At 36.6% G+C, this 22,604-nt stretch overlaps 3 protein-coding genes and 1 pseudogene across 12 annotated transcripts; 3 read left to right on the top strand and 1 right to left on the bottom strand.

The window, feature by feature from the left end:
- Positions 1-741: 741 nt before the first annotated feature.
- LOC104709423 (U-box domain-containing protein 51-like) lies at positions 742-3,719 on the top strand. Its single transcript, XM_010426039.2, has 7 exons — positions 742-916; positions 1,014-1,096; positions 1,185-1,522; positions 1,849-2,122; positions 2,205-2,306; positions 2,371-2,799; positions 2,893-3,719. Exons 1-7 carry the CDS (start codon positions 742-744, stop codon positions 3,631-3,633), a joined length of 2,142 nt encoding a protein of 713 aa, XP_010424341.1. The 3' UTR covers positions 3,634-3,719.
- Positions 3,720-8,253: 4,534 nt separating this feature from the next.
- LOC104706939 (cytokinin riboside 5'-monophosphate phosphoribohydrolase LOG8-like) lies at positions 8,254-10,103 on the bottom strand (annotated as a pseudogene). Its single transcript, XR_015563363.1, has 7 exons — positions 9,834-10,103; positions 9,399-9,496; positions 9,278-9,308; positions 9,051-9,150; positions 8,880-8,950; positions 8,647-8,788; positions 8,254-8,564 (listed from the first exon to the last, which is right to left on the bottom strand). The product of XR_015563363.1 is annotated as a cytokinin riboside 5'-monophosphate phosphoribohydrolase LOG8-like (transcript).
- Positions 10,104-11,233: 1,130 nt separating this feature from the next.
- Positions 11,234-15,798, top strand: LOC104706938 (alpha-L-arabinofuranosidase 2). Of its 5 annotated transcripts, none has more exons than XM_087460717.1 (18): positions 11,234-11,527; positions 12,070-12,292; positions 12,454-12,508; positions 12,586-12,800; positions 12,888-13,009; positions 13,111-13,264; positions 13,340-13,409; positions 13,507-13,652; positions 13,746-13,791; positions 13,871-13,923; positions 14,013-14,157; positions 14,265-14,383; positions 14,458-14,529; positions 14,646-14,749; positions 14,832-14,888; positions 14,988-15,177; positions 15,259-15,396; positions 15,516-15,798. In XM_087460717.1, exons 2-18 carry the CDS (start codon positions 12,098-12,100, stop codon positions 15,672-15,674), a joined length of 2,040 nt encoding a protein of 679 aa, XP_087316843.1. In that variant the 5' UTR covers positions 11,234-11,527; positions 12,070-12,097; the 3' UTR covers positions 15,675-15,798. The 5 variants fall into 5 exon arrangements, with proteins under 5 accessions (XP_087316843.1, XP_010421485.2, XP_010421487.2 ...); XM_010423183.3 differs by having other exon boundaries at positions 11,522-11,638; XM_010423185.3 differs by lacking the exon at positions 11,234-11,527 and adding an exon at positions 11,591-11,665.
- Positions 15,799-17,060: 1,262 nt separating this feature from the next.
- On the top strand, positions 17,061-18,847 carry LOC104706937 (uncharacterized). 5 transcript variants are annotated; one of them, XM_010423180.3, is made up of 7 exons: positions 17,061-17,206; positions 17,435-17,521; positions 17,603-17,716; positions 17,813-18,091; positions 18,168-18,281; positions 18,371-18,443; positions 18,531-18,847. In XM_010423180.3, the coding sequence occupies exons 2-7, from the start codon at positions 17,459-17,461 to the stop codon at positions 18,566-18,568; spliced, it is 681 nt and encodes a 226-aa protein (XP_010421482.1). In that variant the 5' UTR covers positions 17,061-17,206; positions 17,435-17,458; the 3' UTR covers positions 18,569-18,847. The 5 variants fall into 5 exon arrangements, with proteins under 5 accessions (XP_010421482.1, XP_019084495.1, XP_010421484.1 ...); XM_019228950.2 differs by having other exon boundaries at positions 17,066-17,206; positions 18,371-18,414; XM_010423182.3 differs by having other exon boundaries at positions 17,066-17,206; positions 18,371-18,414; positions 18,510-18,847.
- The last annotated feature ends 3,757 nt before the right edge of the window (positions 18,848-22,604 follow it).

Below are 22,604 nucleotides of genomic sequence, written 5' to 3'. Positions count from 1 at the left end.
AATAAATTTGAAGTAACTGTGAAAAATAAATGTACTAGACATTATATCAGATTTATCATATATTATGGAAGTATTTGGTGTCTTTATAATAAATGTGTCATGAAAAAAAATATGTCATTAATTATTAATTTTTCGTAACTATCTACAGAAAAAAATATCGTCCAAAATAAATTTTTCATAAAAAATCTGTCATGCAAAAATAAATATGTCGTGCAAAAACAAATATGTCGTACACAAACCAACTATCACAACTAGTCCGACAGACTTTTGAAAATATTTTGATTTTTTTTTTTTAAACATTGGGAGGGTAAATTTGACTTCTATTTTTTTTCCTAACAAAGCAAAAAATGTATTTTATGGCAAGAAAATAATTCAATTAACCCTCACATTTTATGAGTTAGTTTAGTTATTAACCTCTTAAAAAAACACGAAAACTCTCAACAATTTTTCATTTTTATTTATCAATGCTTATTATACTGGTCTATCTAGAAAATATATTTGTTATGTAACAAACACAAACAACAAGGAAAATTTTCCATTCAACTTAAAATTACTAGTAGATATGTATTGCTAATACATTTTTTTCTTCTTCTTTTGACCGAAAGAAAAGGAGATACTAATCAGTGGTTGATAGAAACTTGATGTCTCGTCCGTTAGATTTGAGAAAAGAGAAACTTAGACCACAAGCTTCTTTGTGGTGACATTAATTATGCCTAGCCTTAGTGTGTTGTATGATCATTGATGGCTTCACCGTACTCGTCAGACGATATCCATTCTCCGGTAAACTCGACAGTAGTTGCAGTAGACAAAGAGAAGCATAGTAATTACGCTATTCGTTGGACCATCGACCATCTCCTCAATATGATTCATAATCCAGTCATGATTCTTGTCCATGTTCGTCTCAAAAGCTCAAATCGTAGGCACCTTATATACTCGATCATTTTTCGTGTAATCTTGAATTTATTTTCGGAATCAGTAGTTTCAATGTTCAAGATTTTGAATGAAATTTGCAGATGGAGGTAATGGAGCCAACTTGAATAATGATGAACTAAATCAGCTTTTCATTCCATACCGAGGATATTGTGCGCGAAAAGGGGTATAATACAATCCTTCTTTCATCTTTCATACAAATTTGTTCAAGCATAAATATATATGTTTTAATACCATATATGCACTCTTAGTAGATTTCTATGAAGGAGGTTGTTCTAGACGATTCGGACGTTACAACAGCAATCTTGGAATATGTTAATAACAATCTGGTTAACAATCTTGTATTGGGAGCATCCTCGAAGAACACCTTCGCTAGGTCTTTCATGTTTAGTAAACCACATGAGGTGCAAGCTAACATAATGAAATCTACGCCTGAGTTTTGTTCGGTTTATGTCATTTCGAAAGGAGGAAAAATTCAGTCTTCCCGACCAGCGCAAAGACCTATCACCAATACGCTTGCCCCGCCTCGTATACCGTCTTCTGGCTTTCTAATCCAATCTTTATCGGATAGCGAGCAAGATCTTATACCTAGGTAGTGAACCAACCTTTTGGTTCCTTGTATCAGTTTTCTTGCAATTTTTTTGCCAAACGTATTTACTTGATGTGTTAAACCATTTAGCGGTTTCAAATTAAATGCCCCAATCTCTATACATATTTTGATTTTTTTTTTTTATTTTAAATGACACTCTAGTGATGATTGTTCTTTGATATTGCTAAGCTAATGAACAAGACTAGATTTTTTCTGTTTGAAAAGAAAAATGTGATGTCTAAAGTTCATGGAAACTGATTGCATTGTTTAAAACTTGTATATATATATATATATATATATAGTCTGATTGTTTTCTTGAAACATTTTAGGGTCCAGCGTGGTGCAAGGAACAAATCAAATGAGACAGCTTATCCGCACAATCGTGCCGTCAATACAACGCCAAAAAGTTATAAAACCCCTATGGATTTCAATAACGGTTTAACCCAAGTTGCCTTCCAAAGGAATCCAACGCTACAAAGTTCATTTTCTGATGAATCTGAAGTTGGAGGAAGCATGATGGGTTCCATTGATCTCTCTGCTCATAACAACGTAGATTATTATGGTGCATCGAGTTCTTCAGAGGAGTCGATTCCACAATCAACCGTATGTTTTCTTGATCTCCTTTTTAAGTTCAAGAATTAAAGATTGAAAGGCTCTTAAACCATAAGATGATTCTTATTTGCAGAAAGATATTGAGGCTGAAATGAGAAGGCTAAAGCTTGAACTCAAGCAAACTATGGACATGTATAGCTCAGCTTGTAAAGAAGCACTTACAGCAAAAAGAAAGGTAGGTTTAAATTTAAGCAAGTTACTTGTTGCATACGGTACTCATGGCTTCTTTTATTTTCTAGGCAAACGAGCTAAATCAATGGAAAATAGAAGAAGCTCGTAAATTTGAGAAAGCGAGGCTTTCTGAAGAAGCAGCATTGGCAGTGGCAGAAATGGAGAAGGCAAAGTGTAGAGCGGCCATAGAAGCTGCTGAGAAAGCTCAAAGAATGGCTGAGCTAGAAGGACAAAGAAGGAAGCAAGCTGAGATGAAAGCGAAAAGTGAAGAAGAGGACAAAGACCGTGCAGTGAGTGCTTTGGCACATAACGACGTTCGCTACAGAAAATATACGATTGAAGAGATCGAAGAAGCCACAGAGCAGTTTGCAAATCATAGAAAAATTGGTGAAGGAGGGTATGGACCTGTGTACAATGGCGAACTTGACCACACTCCTGTTGCCATTAAATTTCTAAGACCTGATGCTGCTCAGGGCAAAAAACAATTTCAACAAGAAGTAAATATATATGATTTTATCTTTTTATTTACTTTTTCAGATCATAAGTTTAATCAATCTCATAATAATCATTTTGTACTCTCATTTTTACAGGTTGAGGTCTTAAGTTCCATAAGGCATCCTCACATGGTTCTTCTCCTTGGTGCATGTCCTGAATATGGATGCTTAGTTTATGAATATATGGAAAATGGTAGCTTAGAGGATAGACTCTTTCGTCGAGGAAACTCTCCTCCAATTTCATGGAGGAAACGTTTCGAAATAGCCGCGGAGATCGCCACCGCACTCTCATTCCTACATCAAGCTAAGCCAGAACCTTTAGTTCACCGCGACCTCAAACCAGGCAACATACTCCTAGACAGAAACTACGTGAGCAAGATCAGTGACGTTGGATTAGCCAGGTTGGTCCCCGCAACGGTAGCTAATAACGTCACGCAATACCACATGACATCCGCGGCTGGGACGTGGTGTTACATAGACCCTGAGTACCAACAAACAGGAATGTTAACGACAAAGTCAGATGTATACTCATTGGGGATATTGCTACTTCAGATCATAACCGCAAGGCAACCAATGGGGCTGGCTCATCAGGTTTCGAGGGCTATAAGTAAAGGAACATTCAAGGAGATGCTTGACCCGGTCGTGCCTGATTGGCCTTTACAAGAGGCTCAATCTTTTGCTACTCTATCGTTGAAATGTGCGGAGCTAAGAAAAAGAGATAGACCGGATCTAGGGAAGGATGTAGTTCCACATCTTATTAGATTAAAAAAGTTTGGGAATGATGCTGATTTAATTCGTGGTGATGAGAGACTAACAAATGGTTATGACAAAGATTAAACTTATGGTTTGTAATGTTCACAAAATGTAAAAATATATTGAACTTCATAAACAATTAATATAGTCGGTCATGTTAGAATTTGAAACGATATGGATCTCTCATATTTGTCACAAAGTTATGTTTTTTTTGGTTTCTCACAATTTTCTACCCTTTAAAAATACAATTATCATATTGATGTTGATGTCAATTTTCAAGTCAAGAGATCAGTGTGAGATAATAACCGATGCAAGGCCAGACATTGTCTTATGAAATGGTACAGTACAGTTACGAGGCCAGTGTTGTAAACAAATTAGTTCAAAAGGATTGACGAAGTTGTGGGATTTTTTTGAGGAATGAAAAAGATAATAAAACTATATATTGTGAGCATGATATCAAAGATGTGAGGTAGAATTCATTTTTTTTTTTTTTTTTGTGACTGAGTAAAATTACATGATTAATGTATAGCGAGTTGTAAATGTAATTAATTAATAAAAAAATAAAAAAAATTCGGTAAAACTAAATAATAGATTTTCAAATGTTTAGGGTTACCAAAAACAAAACGATGAAACTAAATATAATATCTTTGACCAGTTAAAACTAAAGAAAATATCTGAATTCTACTCTATACATATCTGTCAAAATATAATTGAAATCTACTGTACATATATATATTAACATTGATTTCTTTGGATCTTCCACAAAGTCGTTTTTTGATTCTGCATATCATTCAATCAAAATGTCCAACACAAAAAACTGGCAGATTAAAAAATAACAAACTATGTAAACTGATGAAATTAATCAAATAATCTGCCGAGAGAGAGCTAGGGAGAGAGAGAGAGCGAGAGAAAGAGAGAGAGCGAGAGCGAGAATATAGGTTCTGAATTGAAACAATACATAATAACATAATCATGATAAATCAATTGATATTTTATCATGCTGATTAATATTTGAAAAACCAAAAAGAATGGAATCAAATCGATGATATTAAAACCAATCAAAAATATAAAACTCTACAAACAAAAAATGAAATGGTGTAGAGAGAGAGAGGGATAGAAAGAGGTGACGGATAGAGAGTGAGCACACATAGCTCCCAGCATGAAACCTTATGCAAGAAAGTCACCATTTGTGCTCACTCTCTTCTGTCACCATCAAATTCCTCAACACTCAAACCATCCCAATATATATAACATTTCATATCACATACATCTATAAACCCTAGCGCTATCCCTTATTATCATGCCACTTTTAAAACTCAATGAATATTATATACGTATATAGATAATAAAAAATATATATGTTCCATCATGAATGGAGGAACATTGCTCTAAATTCTTATAAGATATGTGTTTCTTTATATTTAGGTGTGGGAAGAAATGGAGACCCTGTTGTGGCCTTTTATAGCCAAGAGGGCGAGAGAGATCGAGAGAAATCCCAACAAATCCTATATTCTCTCTCTTCACCAATTATTTGATATAGATACTCTGCGAAGATAATGGAAGCAAAAAGATAATAAAGTTATAATTATTTTACATTGATATTGATATATTTATTTTAATTTCCCATTAATATTCAGTCTTTATTTTTGGGTCAAATGATATAATGTAACCGACGCAATGCAGTCAACATTTCAAGATTTGCAGCCAGACTGATCAATAATTCTGTTTCCATTTTCACCACAATTCAATGTCTAAAAAACCAATGAAATCTGGACAAATAATGAAAATGACAACAAAATTATATAGCAAAACCTACCATATATATATGTCTACCGTAAATACGCAAAACTTAAACCATAAACTCTCAAATCTTTGGCAAAATCTTGTCAAATTTTAAACCTCAGATCGTATTGTCTACTGAAATATATGTATAGTGGACTGGTGCTAGTGATGGAAATCTTTGTTTAATGCAGCATGCTAACGAGCTAATTAAGCACACAGAAAAAAATGTTCAATACTTGTCACGAGGAACGTTACAAAAAAAAGGTTTGGTGCGGCGTGTGTCGAGGCTATTGTTCTATCAGACGAAACCAGCCGGCACATTTTTGTCGACACCTTTTTGTTATATTATTATATACAATTATTCAATATCACCATCGATATCTTCGGCTCTGCAAGCAAGTCCAATAGCCTCGTTGTTAGTCCATACTATATACATCATCACCAAAAATACTGCCAAAATGCGAATATGATTAAAATCGTAATGAAACCAATTAATATAATTATATATAATATGTTAATTACACACATATACTATTATGTCTATTAAGTAATTTTGAATATATATTTTGTATTATAAATAAATTAATCCATCACAACATTTTGCCAAATAAATTGATAATCAATATTGTCTTGGGATCATCATATGTATATCTCTACGTTTAAAGAGTATTTTCTAAACTATTGATATGTGTGCCAGCATACATAGTAACGTGTGTAATTGTGGGTGCAATCCAGAAGTAGAAAACTAAAGAAAAGAATAATCACCGGATATGTATATGTTTATCTCTACTCTTTTTGGCTACAGTGATTATTTACTTGCTCGACGAAAGAAAAAATGGTCCGTTTGTTTTATTCCTTTGACGAAGATTAAAGACGATTAGTAGTAAATTATGTCATAATTATCATTTAAACATGTGATTTTTGTTACGACTGTATATGATCTTTTATCTTTTAACTTTTGATTTACTCTATAAAGTAAGTATATTTCAGAAAGATGCCCCCCCCCCCCCCCCCAAATACATAAATAAATAGTAGATATTTCCGAATATGGCATCATCTATATGTTTGTGCTTTCTTCAGAACTTCCCTTTTGAGCATTTGTTCTTATCGTTTTGTTTGATTCATTTCATAACGTGTTTCTTTTTCATTTTATATTATAACTTATAAGATTTCGAGCATTACTTTTAATAAAGTAGAACATGTCGACGGATCGATAGATCTGCCTATGAGAAGAAGGTTTTAAAAATTAATAAAACATTGGGGTTTTTCTAGATATGTGTGTGACTTTTTTTGGTACGTTAAGAACTTATGACTAAAACATAGCTATTAGATTTTTTTTTTTTTTCTTTTCTTTTTTTCTTGTATACTCTTTTTCAATTAATGTAAAGGATACTATATGTAATGTAACGCTGATTGATTGGAGGAATATGAGTAACCACATACACAAATCGTTATAATATGCTATTCTATAAGCTTCTGAAGAATGCTCTTACGGCCATATCTTTCTTTCCACTTTCGGCAAGGAGAAAGCATGTGGAGAATGCCCAGCCGGTCACGTGTCGAGATGGGGTTTGTTCGTTGTCCAACCCTACGTCCCAAAGTGGTAGTGGGTTGTGTTTTGTTTCTTTCACACCTTATTTTCAAACTTCTGTTTTCTTAAGTCTTAATTATCTTTGTTTTTCTTTGGTTTGATATGCGGCATATGCCTATATTTTTGTTTATGTTATATCCTTCATTTTGTTTATGTTATATCTTTTTTAATATTAGATTAAGTTTGTGTATTTATTGTTTGACAAATATATCAGAAGTCCGATATAGGTTGATTAATTTTATCTCCGACTTAAAGTTTGAGCATCTATTTAGAGGTAAACTTATATTATGTACGCGATTTTCTAGTATTCGTGTTTGTCTCCTTTCTTCTTAGTTCTGATTCATGTCTCCTTTCATTTGATCCATGTTATGCCCCAAATATCCTCTATTGGAGACAATGGAGGGGCAATTATAAAAAAATATATAAACCGGATCCAACTCCAAGTCTCACAACTAATATTTTGTGTAGTCTCCGGTCGGATTACACCCTATAGTCGTGGGCTTCTAGAAAACCAATATTTGATGTACTTCCAGCAGTTGCAATGTGACAAAACAATACTGGTGTCTTCCATTGACATATCGTTAAAATCGTTTTGGTCATGAAAACTTATTCCGCCCAATTATAGTAGACACGAGTTCGTGTATGAATGCATTTAATGGCTATGTATGGTCTAGATTGTGATCTTAGATAGAATTTTTTTTTTGGTCAATGTTACTATTCCTTTGTCTTTTTCATTGACAAAATACTACTATTTTGGAATGTCACAACTGGATTCATTCAAGAACAGGAATGGATTCAAATGCTATAATTTTCGTTCCATGATTGAAAATAATTTATGCATTATAGGTAAATTGATCCATGCGTGCCAAATAGATTTTACTTTTACAATCAGTTAGACCTTATACTGGGCTAAAAAAAGCATAGAGCCAGATCAAAACTAGGCTTAGTGGCTTACGCACACCTATTGTCCTAACATGCCCCATAACAGAGCAGTTTATGTGCTACTCGCAAATCTTAGGCCCAAATTGACACTCCTAACTGAAGTCACATCCTGATTGCATCCTAGATAGATTTGTGATTGGAGAAAAAATTCAAAGGAGGTCAGTTAAAAAAAAAACACCGGTTTACAGAATCCTGGGAGAGGACACAGAGTAAAATTCCAAAGTGAATAATACTGAAATGGATACATATAGGCCAAACAACAACTAACCGAGGGAGATAAGGGAAAGGTAAAAAATGACAAGTGAAAGAAATAGACCTGTTCCTGACTCATGTTGCTTTCAGAAGAGACATTATCTAAGTGCTTCCATGTGAGTTAAGTAAGCTGTCGCTTTTCAATCTTAGAATCTGTCACACTTTCTTTCCAAACAAAAAAAACTGACAGATCATTCTGATTGATTCCCAACTTTCAAACAAAAAAAGACATAATGGCCTTAACCATACACCAAACGCTTTGCACCATTGAGAAAAGATTGTAATTTGCAAACACAATTGCTGTTTCAAATGCTTAAGAGATTGTTTCTTAATGCAAAAGACACAAAAATACCACCATTGTCAAGCAATCTGACTAACGGTAATCTCCAAGTTGTTCAACTTGCCAGCTTTGGTGAGAAGCAATGTGCTTGTGTGAAGGAGTATATAGCTGCCAAGAAGAACTATAAGTGAAAACTATGGTACTGTTTAAACTCATAACACAAAAACAGAATCTAAAGTGTTTTAGGTACCTCCATCTTCCATAAGTTCTTTAGCAGAGGGAGCAGAAACAATGATATTACGAGCGCCTGGCTTGATAAAACCTTCGTCAACTCCAGTATCAAATAATGCAAGCAAATTGTTATAGTAACCATCAACATTCAAAAGACCAACCTGCAGAGATATATCATACAATCCTCATCATTAACATAGTATCTATTTGTCTTCCTATGGATACCTGCAAAAGGAAATAGCGTCATAATACCGTCTTCTTATGGATACCGAGCTGTGCCCATGTTATTATCTCCAGAAGTTCCTCCATAGTTCCATAACCTCCTAATGAAACAAGAAGCCACCAGCATCTTTAAAAAAGTGGAGAAAAGCAGAAATAAAACTTGTAAATACCATGCTAGAATTTAGGAATTAGAAAACTCGCCAGGAAGCGCAATGAAGGCCTCAGCTTCTAGAGCCATTGCAGCTTTGCGCTCGTGCATGTCGGCAACAACTCTTACTTCTCCAACAGTCTCACCAGAGATCTACTTAAACCCATTCAATCATAAAGTAATTAACAAAAACAGAATGAAGTCATCTAATCCAAAGTTCAGTTTAATTTGAAAAAAATGAATATTTTTAGAAATGAAAGGTTTCAAGATGTAAACATACCTCAACAGGCATTAAAGCTTTGGGAATGATCCTATACAGAAATACATACAAAAGCTCTTCAAGCTGTATCATATCAGAAAGGAAGGGAAATATAAAGAAGAGAGACGAACTTAAAACTAACCCGAGTACATGACAACCACCTTCTGAGACTCTCCGTGATATCAAACCCATTAGACTAACACTTCCACCACCATAAACCAAATCTATCTTTCTCTTCACCTACAATTTCACACCAATACTTTACAGAAACAATTGATACAATAGATACTTCTAACAATAAACATTCAGAGCAACAACAACTATTTCTCAGAGCCACAAAGCAAAAGCACTAAATATGAACAAATCTAAACATTTGTCACAGCATCGGGATAAAAATAAACACAAACCCATGTCTAAGAACATTCACAAGAACAAGCAAATTTCAAAAAGTTTGGATCTTTTGCTCTCAAAACACTATAAAGTTGTGATTTTTTTTTTTTTTTTTTTTTTTGCCAGAAAAGTTCGTATCTTTAGACTTTCGTCACCCAGAACAAAAACGGAAGAGAGCAAAGCAAACCAGTTCATTGCCAAGTTCGATTGCAGCATCGCTGAAAACTTCTCTGTGACCAGAGTTACTTCCGCAAAATACACAAACTTTACTGAATCTGCTTCTCTCCATTACTAAGCTCTGCAAAAGCCCAACATTTTTTTCTTTTCGAGAAGCCGTTATATAAAAAAGCTAATCGCCAAAAAAAGGGAAAGCATAAACACAAAACGAATAAAGCGACAAAAATAAAACCTCTGTTAGCTTTGGTACTACTACTACACTAGTATATACGACGCAATAACCAAATAAGATTTTCAAATAAATAAAGAAAAATATAAGTTGAATTTACAAAAAGATTTAAATGTTTCAAAAAGTGAAATTTACGTTTGGTTCGGATTCAGTTTGGTTTTTTAAATAACATTTTAGCAAAAATTTGTTGTTTTATTTTGCCATTTTTATAGAAAAGAGAATTAGGAAGACAAAAATATACAATATGCACAAAACTCATATGAATTAAATTTAACTTATTTGAAAAAAACAAAAAAAAAAACACAGAGGATTTCAACTGCATTTATATTCGGTATTTGGATTAGATTTACGATTGACATAACGGTTAAAAGTTAAAACCAAGGTTTTTACATGATAATTTTGACTAGGGTATAATAGCGGCTAAATAAAAATTGTTTCTTTTCTTTAATGCTAAACAAAATATTACCAAAATAGACAAAAAAAACATATGACAATATTCAAAAACATATTATTATTTAAACTATAATAAAAAAAAACTAAATCAGAGAGAAAAATATAATAAAACAGTAATTACCCCATGGATGTGAAGAAAACACTTAAAACCATTTGATTAATGATACTTATATATTTTTTGAATGAATAATAGATATTTTTATTAATTTGGATGTGGCAGGCTGTTATAATCTAATAAACAAAACTTATTTGAAAATGAAAAACATTCAACTTCTAATTACTTCAAAATGGTTTGACGTTTGAATCTGGTTCTACTTTGGGTTTTGGGTTCAACTGTGACTCATATGCTATTTTTACTGTATTTGGTAACAAAAACCAAAACCGTATTTATATGAATGACACTAACAATAACACAAATACTCCCAACTGCTCACCACTGACTAAGTTGAAAGAAAAAAAAAAAAAAAAAGAGAATAAGTGAAAGATCAATGCACATTTTAACTTGATTTGTCTCCTTTTATTCTAAATAATTTTTTTTTATTAAGAAGAAGAAACTTTTGCATCATCGCAACAAACTTTGTTACCAAAGTAAGAAAGTAGAAGAATACAGAAGAAAGAAATGAGAAAAAACAAAAGCTGTAATTTCTTCTCCACACGCCTTTCCTTAAAGTGGAGAAATTTGTTTTCAAACATTTGTTTTATGCCCATATTCTTAGCAAATTTGTGTCAGTGCGTTATATTATTTTCCAAACACATTACTACATATACATCAGGATTATTACTTGGATGAATTTAGTTTTTCTTAAAGTTTCTATGATTGAAAGTATTCGAAAATATTTGATAAGTTACGACTGAAAACCTTCTCTATTCGTTTTTGTTATTTTTTTGTGATATTTACAAGTTTACAACCACTCAACGACTCACAGTCGCAAACGCTCTAAGGAAATAATTTTAAACGTTTGTAAACGCGGATTTTATAATTTGTGTAAGGAACCAAACAAGCAAATTAAAGAGACGTGAAGGTAATGTCGTCTTTGCTGGCGGTTTTGCCTATAAAGCAAGGCAAAGTAACACATCTTACTCTTACTTTTAATCCTCGTTTCACTCCTCATTCGTGTCTTTCTCCTATCAAGGTTACTTTTCATTTTTTTGATCCTCAGGTCTTCTAATCTGTGTTTCTTGCATAATGGGTTTACTCTTGATCTTGAAAATTTTGCTTCTCTAACTATTATTCAGCTCTTTTCTTGTATTTTCTGTCAAGATCTTTCTTTCTTACCAAGGAATCTTTGAAATCCAACACATTTACTTACTTTTTAAGATATATCTGACAAGAGTAAGACTGGATTTTTCTAAAGGCATTTGGGATATAATAATTTCTGAAATCTTGAAAGTATATCAACTTTTGTTTTGTACAATGTACTCACTTTAGTGTCTCCTCTCATTTTTGATAATCTTGTGTGTTGATCTCAAGTTTGACTGTGATGATTATATACTATCATCAGTTTAGGGATGTGAAGGATTTATGAAACCGGATGTAACTAAATCATGTTTTTTTCCTTACAAGGTGTTTGCTCTGATTAGATTTGGTAAAGATGGACATGAAGACTTCTTGTCGATTTTTCACAAGTGTTTGCATGCTTTTATTTCTCCTCGGCTCTTGTTCTGTCTACCAAAGCCTTTGTCTTGTTGATGCTCAAGAAGACTCCATTCTGATCTCACTGCAAGTAGATGCTTCTAACGTGACAAGGCGACCAATTCCTGAAACTCTGTTCGGGATCTTCTTTGAGGTTTCGCACAATTACATGACTTTTATTATAAGTTTTTCTATCTTTGTGAACTTACCCTTTAGTCATGAGCTATTTTCTTGTAATTTTACTAGTCCTAATGTTTAATGTTTTTAACTTTTAACTCTTATAAATGTTCTGAATCTGAATGCAATTATTTTCAGGAAATTAATCATGCTGGAGCAGGTGGACTATGGGCTGAACTTGTTAGCAACAGAGGTTCTTAAATTTGGAATTTACTATTAACGTTTCATTACAGAGAATGGTGCATGATAACTAACAATCTTTGGTTCCAGGATTTGAAGCTGGTGGACAAAACATTCCTTCCAATATCTGGCCTTGGTCCATTATGGGAGATGAATCATCCATTTATGTTGTTACAGACCGTTCCTCGTGTTTTGAGCGCAACAAGATTGCTCTTAAAATGGAAGTGCTTTGTGACAGCAATGGCAGTAGCAATTCTTGTCCATCAGGAGGAGTCGGGGTCTATAACCCGGGTTACTGGGGCATGGTGCATTTTTTATACTCTTAGTCACAATTTGCATTTTCTCAAAACAAGTTTTTGCTCATATATGTGTTGTGTATCTTTTTACATCAGAACATTGAAGAAGGGAAGAAATACATTGTGGTGTTCTATGTTCGTTCGACTGGGGACATCGATCTGTCTGTGTCATTTACAAGTTCTAATGGATCATTGCCTCTTGCTTCAGAAAATATTAAGTGAGAAAAGAAACTTTCACAATCTCCAATATTCTTTTTCTGAATGATTTCTTACTGATGTTAGATAAAAAAATTGTTTGTTTATATATTTATTTATGCAGAGCTTTGGGTTCTGAAGTTTCAAACTGGACTAGAAAGGAACTGGTTTTAGAAGCAAATGGTACAGATAATGGTGCAAGACTTAAATTTACAACTACCAAAAAGGGTTTAATTTGGTTTGACCAAGTCTCAGCCATGCCTATGGATACTTACAAGGTTTGTTAACTTCTCAAAACAGAGAAATTACCTAAGAAAAATATAAACTTTTGGTTTTTTCTTGGTTGGTCATAGGGACATGGTTTCAGAAATGATCTTATCCAAATGATGGTCGATCTAAAACCCCGTTTCCTCCGATTCCCCGGTAATTTCTAAAGAGAAAAATAGCATTTCACTTGGTTATAAAATATGAAAAAGATGAGAAATAAAGCTAAAAGACTTTTCAATATATTGGAGGTTAGGTGGTTGTTTTGTGGAGGGTGACTGGTTAGACAACTCATTCCGCTGGAAAGAAACTGTGGGAGCTTGGGAGGAAAGACCTGGCCATTATGGTGATGTTTGGAAGTACTGGACTGATGATGGCCTTGGCCACTTTGAATTCTTTCAAGTAAGAGATCATTTTGTTACTTTCCGGTTCTATAAGCATATCAATGATTACTCCTAAGCTCGATATCAAATGTCAAACCAAATATTCTTGTAGCTTGCAGAAGACATTGGTGCAACCCCAGTTTGGGTGTTTAACAATGGTAATTCTTAAATCTCTATTTCTTAAAGACTTTATTTTATTTACATGTATTAATTTACCTCTGTGTGTAACCTTTGCAGGGATCAGTCACAATGATCAAGTTGAAACAAAAAGTGTCATGCCTTTTGTTCAAGTATTCTCTTGGAACTCACACTAAGTGTGCTTCTTTAGTGAGCCAAAAAATGAAACTAAATTAAATGTCTCTTTTTTATACGGTTTCAGGAAGCGCTTGACGGTATAGAGTTTGCTCGTGGTGATTCTAATTCTACATGGGGATCGGTTCGAGCTGCAATGGGACATCCAGAGCCTTTTGAACTGAAATATGTTGCAGTTGGGAATGAAGATTGTGCTATGACTTACTACATAGGTTTTTTTTTTGACATTTCTCTCTGTTCTTAAGAACCATTTTGTAAGAAACAAACAAGAGCTTTGGTTATTACTAACTTTTAATACACAACTTTTTTTTTTTTTCAGGAAACTATCTTGAGTTCTATGATGCTATTAAAAAAGCTTATCCAGATATTAAAATCATCTCAAACTGCGATGCATCGTCTCAACCACTCAATCACCCTGCTGATTACTTTGATTACCATGTAAGAATACAAAAAAACGTTTCAAATTTTGTTATGCATAACATTTGGTTTTGACAGATTCTTTTTTTCTCCAGATTTACACTCTTGCAAAGGAATTGTTTAACAGGTCCCATGACTTTGACAATACACCACGCAGTGGTCCAAAGGTGCGGTAATAGATGATACAAAATACTTCTTTTTCCACATAACGAAACATGGCCTTCTTGGCTTCTGTATCTTCTTCTAATGAACTAAGTTTTCAAACATTTTTTATTGGTTATAGGCTTTTGTTAGCGAATACGCTGTAAACAAAACGGATGCTAACACTGGAAACCTTTTGGCCGCTCTTGGGGAAGCAGCCTTCCTCCTTGGTTTGGAAAAGAACAGGTTTTTTCTAAACACCTTCATATTCTTCTCTGGTTTGGAAAAGAAAAGTTTAAACAGTTACTGTACCTTGTTTATGTTGCAGTGACATTGTAGGAATGGTTAGCTATGCACCTCTCTTTGTCAACACAAACGATAGAAGGTATCTCTCAGTCTCGTTTTAAAGGTTTTTAATCGGTATATATCTTGAATGAGCTCATCTTAAACAACAAACCGTTTGATTTTTCCTTTTTTTTTTCAGGTGGATCCCTGATGCAATAGTGTTTAACTCGTCTCATCTATATGGAACTCCTAGCTATTGGGTCCAACAGTTCTTCACCGAGTCAAGCGGATCAACTCTTCTCAATTCTGTTCTTACGGGAAACTCTTCTTTAGTTAAAGCATCTGCCATCTCCTTCCAAACCAATGGAAAAGATTACATACAGATTAAGGTTTAGTTATTTCATATTCGTACAACTTGAACAAAATTAGAGTTCTCTTTTTGACCAAACATGAATGTTCATCTATTGCAGGCTGTTAACATTGGAGAAGAATCAGTATCTCTGAAGGTTGAGGTGACCGGATCGATCACAAAATATTATGGATCCAAGAAGAAAGTACTTACCTCTACCAATGTGATGGATGAGAATTCTTTCTCAAACCCAAAGATGGTATAACGATGAAGAATCAATCACAACATGAGCACGACAATTCAGGCTTATATTTGTTTTTTCTCCTGAATCTTGAAAACGTTTTCTAAAGTCATTTCCTCTGTTTTCATTTTCTGTAGATTGTTCCACAAGAAAGCTTGCTGGAGATGGCAGAGGAGGAGGACCTTATGTTTGTTCTTCCGCCGCACTCGTTCTCTTCGTTCGATTTGTTGAAAGAATCTGCAAATATAATAAAGGTGCCTAAATCTGATTCCTACAAGAAAACTTGTACAATGTGAAGACATAAAGCATGTTGCAGACTTCATCTCCTATTTATGTGTTTACTCTTCAGTGGTCAATAAATATATATAAACGTATATGTTTGTGAACGATTACTTGACATGCAAGTTTACTACCAACAAACTAGTATTTTTTTGCTTGGGAACATCATGTTAATACAAGAAGGCCGAAGGAAAATAATCAACCAATGTTTTAGTGGTTAAACTTAAACCCTCCTAAGAATAAGAAAAACAGTGAGAAGCAGTTTTTTTTGTTTTTCTTTTATTGAAGCTATAATTAGAAAGACATCCAGAACCAAATCTTCATACTTGAGAAACTAAAATCACCTTAATTCCAGCAATTTAAATCGGCTTTCAAAGCTAAAAAAGACTTCACAAAACAGACTCCAAAAGATTACAAAACCATTAAAAAGTTCGATTACTTTTAGGGACTTTTATGCTTGTACATACAATTTTGATTCTATTATAATCTTATGTATGTATAAGCAAGATGACTGCCTTCATCGCCTTATTCACCGGCCTTTGTGGCTTCAAGAAGAAAAAACAGCCTTTGGAAACGATCAAGACAGGGAACCAGTCATCTCCTCTGAAGACTAACAAAAGAGAACAAACAAGCGATGACTTACAAAACAAGGAAACCAATGACTTGCAGAACACGGAAATCGATGACAATATTAGCGTTGCAAACCCTGATCTCCCATTGCCTCCAGCGAGAAAAGAAGCATTACGGAGCACATATTCATGTAACAATATGGTGTTAAGAAAATCCATGTCTACTAAGAAGAAACTGAGCGCGAGCCTAACGATCCAAATGACGAGAGCATTGTCAATGACAAAGAGACACGACCGGGGGGAGGAGGATAAATCTGTGAGGAAGCAGAAACCAAAGGCAGAGAATTCGATTCTGGTACGGCCAATTATACTTGGAGAGAGATGTAAGGTTCCTCTTGATGAGGATGAAGACCACAGCCAAAAGATGCCAAAGAACAACAGAATGTATCGTCCTAGATCCATGAGTTCGATCTCGATTTCGAGAACCAACTCGAAAAGCGATATGAATGTAATTCCCGTAGAAGTAACATCAGAAGATGATTCAATGAAAACGAAAGAACATAATTATTAGAAGACAACTGATATTGTTAAATCTAGAAAGCTAGAATACGAAAGAGAGATATCAATGTGGATGTAGAACGATATAATCAAAGTTGATAATTTAACATTAAAAAAAAAAAAAAAAATCAAATTTGATTACAAAGGATCAAATAGGTTTGTGTAAATTATTTAAACCGAACCGAATCGAATCGACCGAACCGAAATACTGAATGCTTGCTTTCTCGACGTGTAATTCGATCGGTTTATTTCTTATAATTTTGGTTTTCGGTTCAGCTTCCGGTTCGAGTATTAAACCCTAATTTAATTAAATTCACAACCCGACGGCGAACACAAAGGCGCCGCGACTCTCTTCGTCTCTGTCTCCGACGATACAAGCTAGCTTTCTCCCGAGCTCCTCTCCGATACAACTCAGTTTTCAGGTTCGATTCGTCTCTGTCTCCGACGATTGTTTTATCCAATTTCAATTTTTTTTTTCTACATATGTAGTTAAAAGCTACAGAATCAATTTAGTTTTATTCACAACGCATTTGTTATCTGAAGTAAAAAAGATCTTAACTTGGTGGAGATTTAGGTTTAGAGGTGACTATTGTCAGCTGTAGACAGTTGCTAAAGTTTCTCTCTTTGTGTTGGCTTTGGTGTTTGTGTAGACAGACTCGTGAGAACTTTTAAGGATGGATTGTGAGGAAAACGTTGGGAATGAATCTCTCGTTCTGATAAAACAAGGAGCCGAAGCTGTAAGTGTGTATGGTTGAATCAGTGTTTATGTTTTTGCTTTTTGTGACAAGACTAAGTCTTTACTGTTTTATCTTCTTCAGAGGGTGTTTGAGTCTACATTTGCTGGAAGAAGATCCATCGTGAAAGAACGATTCCCGAAGAAGTACAGACACCCGGTTTTGGATGCAAAACTCACACTTAAGCGGATGAATGCGGTTGGTTTTGTTCTGTATCACCTTATTCTTGTTTCTTTGCTTATATCATGAGAGAAAAGGAGGTTAAGTGTTCGTCTTATATGTTGTTGAATATAGGAGGCTAGGTGTATGACAAAGGCAAGAAAGCTCGGGGTTTGTACTCCAGTACTCTATGCCGTGGATACTCTGCTTCACTCCTTGACACTTGAGTATATTGAGGGCGACTCTGTGAAGGACATTTTCCTTGACTTTGGAGCCAATGGGATTGTTGAGGAACGGTTAGATGATGTTGCTACTCAGATTGGGGCGGCCATTGCGAAGCTCCATGATGGTGGCTTGGCTCACGGTGATTTGACCACATCAAATATGCTAGTCAGAAGTGGAACGAATCAGCTCGTAAGTATTTTGATATGTTCCCTTGATTAGTTACGTACGTATGATCATGACAATGGATGGATATGTCTTCCCTCAGGTACTAATCGATTTTGGCTTGAGTGTCACATCGACCTTACCTGAAGACAAAGCTGTTGATTTATATGTACTTGAAAGAGCCTTACTCTCAATGCACTCTTCATGCGGGAATGTGGTAAGAGTGATGCATATCATCATTGCTCACTACTATTGATGGGTCTGTTGTTGTTGTCTCATATTAGTGTATTTTGTTGTCAACTGTAGATGGATCGTATACTGACAGCGTACAGGAAGTCGTCGAACCAATGGTCAGCCACGTTTAACAAACTTGCGCAAGGTTTTATTAAACCCTTTTCCATGTCCCCCTCTTTTAAACTAAAATCTGTTTTTAAACCTGTAAAAGATCTTCTTTTGGTTTATGCAGTGAGGCAACGAGGGAGAAAGCGGACTATGATTGGATGAGCCAAGATATTTTGTGATCCTGTCCTTGAACGTGCGACTACAACAAAGCCACTCAAAAATTTCTATATGATCAAATTAGAGGTGGGAGGACACATGCCTGTACGGACACACTCAAATTTCAATGGGTGTTGGCTTGTACGGTTGGGGGACGAGTTTGCACGAAATGGGCATAAGACCACGTTATTTGATGTGCTGAGTATTTGAATATTTAATTTTTAAATCTTATAATGAACTATTTTTGTTAAAAAATGTTTAAATAAAAATGATTTATACAAGGTACTCAGATGATGAATATTTAATTTTTTAAACATCATCATCTCACAAGAAGATTCTATAATTAGCTCCGTAACAAGGTTCTTCTTGGGATTACATAGCAGAACACTGTGCAATTAGACTCCCATTTAGAAGCAAGTCACCCTGGGCGTTCGGTGATAACCGGACAAACCGAACCGGACAAACTGACGAGAACGACAAGGAGCCTACAATTCAAGCCGGACAACAAGATGCAACTGCGGATGTTGCAGCGAATGTTGCATCTGGAAAGAAGCGTCCAAGACCTGCATCTGGTACTGATAAGCCACCGAAACCAAGAAAGAAGTATGCTAAAAGAGCTCCGGTTTGGGAACATTTTCTGTAGAGGGAAGGAGAGAATGCTAGGAGCAACTGTAAGTATTGTGCAGCAGAGATAGCTTGTGATACTAAGGCAGTAGGGACAAGCCCGATGATAGGTCACATTAATAGATGCAAGCAGTACAAGGATTGGGTAGAAAAGGAAAAACAAAAGGTTATCACTAGTGATAACAATGGGAATTTGAAGGTCATTAAGTATGACCCGATGTTGTTTAGAAGATCAGTTAATGAGATGGTAGTAGTGAATGAGTTGCCACTCTCATTTGTCGAGTCAGAGGGATGGAAGCGGTTCTGCTTCAATGTGTTGCCGCTGTACAACACATTCTCTACAAGGACTAGTACTAAAGACATTGTGGCGATGTATCTGCAAGAGAAGGAAGCTCTGAAGAACATGTTTAGTGTAGAGAAACAAAGGGTTTCTCTCACTACGGATATATGGATGTATCCTACCACATCATACAGCTACATGGTGATCACGGCTCACTGGATTAATAGTGAATGGGAATTGATGAAGAGAATTCTGAGCTTTAAGGTAATCACTGATCACAAAGGAGACACCATTGCTGGGCAGTTGATGGATTGCTTAGATGATTGGGGGATTGAGAAAGTCTTCACTGTGACAGTCGATAATGCGAAGAACAATGACAAGGCGTTGGATGCTTTTAGTTAGAGATGGTGATTACCTACATATGCGTTGTTGTGCACATATCCTCAATCTAATTGTCGGAGATGGTTTGAAGAAGGTAAATCATCATGTTGTTGCTGTTCGGAATGCTGTGAAGTATGTTCGATCATCATTCACTAGGTTGAAGTCTTTCGCATTGCGGTGTGACACAAGGAAATTGTGTAGAGGGAGTTTGCCTCTCGACGTTTGCACACGCTGGAACTCAACGTATCTGATGTTGAGTTCTGCTTTGAAGTTGAGGAAGGCTTTTGAGAAGATGGAAGCTGAGGACAAGTTGTACTGTGATTATTTTGAGGAAGAGGATGAGAAAACAAAGGCTAAACGAGTTGGACCGCCGACTAATTTTACTTGGGAGGAAATTGCAAGGTTGGTCAAGTTTCTGAAAATCTTTTATAAGTGAACTTTGATATTCTCTGCTTCCAATTCAGTTAGTTCCACTGTCTGTTACAATGAGATTGTCTACATTGAGAGGAACCTGATGAGTAAGTGTACCAGTTCCGATGAGGAGATCAGAAAGCAAGCTCATGTTATGAGGGATAAGTTTGAGAAGTATTGGGAAACATGAATCCGCTAGTGAGTGTGGCCAGTGTCTTTGACCCTCGAAATAAGATGAAGTTTCCTTCTCTCTGCTTTGACCAGTTGTATGGTAAGGAGACAATAGAGTCTAGGCACCTCAATGCTAAAGTTTCAGATGTTATGAAGAAACTGTATGAGCATTACAATTACAAGCTGAGCACACCAGAAGCCATCGAAGACACCCCCGAGTTCTCAGCCAGAGTCTCCCGTCTTTCTGTTATCAGATGATGAAGATTGTGAGGGGATACTTGCAATATTCGACAAGGTGGTTGGGTTGAAGACTTCTGCAGATAACTACAATGAGTTACAACAGTATCTAGCAGAGAAACCTGAGCCGAGATGATGTGACCCCGGACTACGGACGTGAACCACAGACGTACGGACGGAGCAAACCCAGCCGAACGATTCGGAAGTACGACTCGGTTGGGCCGTGAACGAATGGAATCGGCGGATGGAGCGATGTACGGAAGGAAACGGCACCAAGGAACGACTAGAACGGACGGAGAGAGATTCGCGAGGAGATGCTCGACTCGTTTGTCTCTCGGATAGATGGGGATAGACGTGGAATGAGGTAGCGACACACAAGGGATGGATCTCCTTGCGATACGGCCAAAATAGTAGCTAACGAACCCGGTTCGTGCAGCTTCTAGGGTTTCGTTTCAATCACTGAAAACGAGAGAGAAGGATAACTTCTTGTTCTTTATTCTTGATAGTCTACCTTACATGATAGGGTCTAGGCCCTTTATATAGGGCTGCTTACATAAGGGAACTCCCAAACCCTAAACACGTGGGTGGAGATAAAACGTAGCGTTCAGGACATAGTTTTAAAAGAGAAATAAAACGCAGAGTTCAGGTGATAGTTTTAAAAGAGAAAATTAGACTAAGGATAGAATGGCCACGCAGCCGAAGTGGTCCATTGCCATGCACTAGGGTCCATAGCCTCGTTAAAACCCCCTTGGTAAACCACGTAGGGACAAGCCCAAGGTGGGAAAAAGAGTACTACTTTCCCTAATGACTTGGAGGTCTTCACCCTTGTGAGATGGTGAAGACCGTTAGAAGAGCCTCGGTTGGCTGCTCGTCGGGTCGGTTGTGGCCGCGATCGAGTTCCGCTTCTTCCTGGACGAAAGCTTGGACAAAAATGAGACACTTCTTCCTTACGGTCCTGGCTGCTGTCCGGCTTCTGGTTGTGGCTCCAGGCTTTAAATTCGGTGCTTCGATCGATGGCCGTACAGTTCCGGAAGTGGCCGCATCCTTGGTTCCTGGTGCGCTTCGGTCCTCGTCCGTGCCCGTACGCTGGCCATCGTCCCGGGTTCCATCATTCCCTCCCCCTTGGAAAGGTTTTGCCCTCAAAACATCTTCCTCGGTACCTACATCAAACAGGGCCAAGTCAGAAACATTGAATGAGGTCGAAGTTAAATACTCACCGGGCAGTTCAAGGCGGTAGGGGTTGTCGTTGATCCTCTCGATGAGTCGGAACGGTCCATCTCCGCGGGGGCTCAGCTTGTCCTGGTTTGCTGTCCGCGCATAGTGTTCGGTACGCCGCTCTATGTTGGCCTTCACTTCCGCATGTAACTGCTTGATGAGCTTGGCCTTGCTCGCGCCGTCTTGGTTCACTACCTCGCCGGGTGGTAAGGGCAACACGTCCATAAGAGTCAGCGGTGTGAACCCATAAGCGATCTCGAATGGCGACTTCTTGGTGGCCGAGTGCGTGGCAAGGTTGTAGGCGAACTCCACAAATGGAAGGCATTCGACCCAAGTCTTCTTGTTACTGCCGATGGTGGTCCGTAGTAGTGCTCTGAGGGTGCGGTTAACCACCTCGGTTTGGCTGTCTGTCTGCGGATGGCACGCGGTCGAGTACAACAGCCGCGTACCGAGCTTTCTCCATATGGTCCTCTAGAAATGGCCGAGGAACTTAGGCTCGCAATCGGACACAATGGTGCGGGGGAGGCCGTGTAATCGCACTACTTCTCGGAAGAACAGGTTGGCGATGTGCATGGCATCTTTGGTCTTGTTGCATGGTATAAAATGGGCCATTTTGGAGAAATGGTCCACGACCACAAAAATAACGTCCTTCTTGTCGCACGGTGGTAGACCAAAGACAAAATCCATAGATAGGTCAACCCACGGACTTGATGCAATCGGAAG

Source organism: Camelina sativa, chromosome 8 (genome assembly GCF_030686135.1).
Source record: "Camelina sativa cultivar CO46 ecotype springtype chromosome 8, ASM3068613v1".
NCBI classification, from domain to species: Eukaryota; Viridiplantae; Streptophyta; class Magnoliopsida; order Brassicales; family Brassicaceae; genus Camelina; species Camelina sativa.
This window is presented reverse-complemented; position numbering and strand designations above follow the sequence as displayed.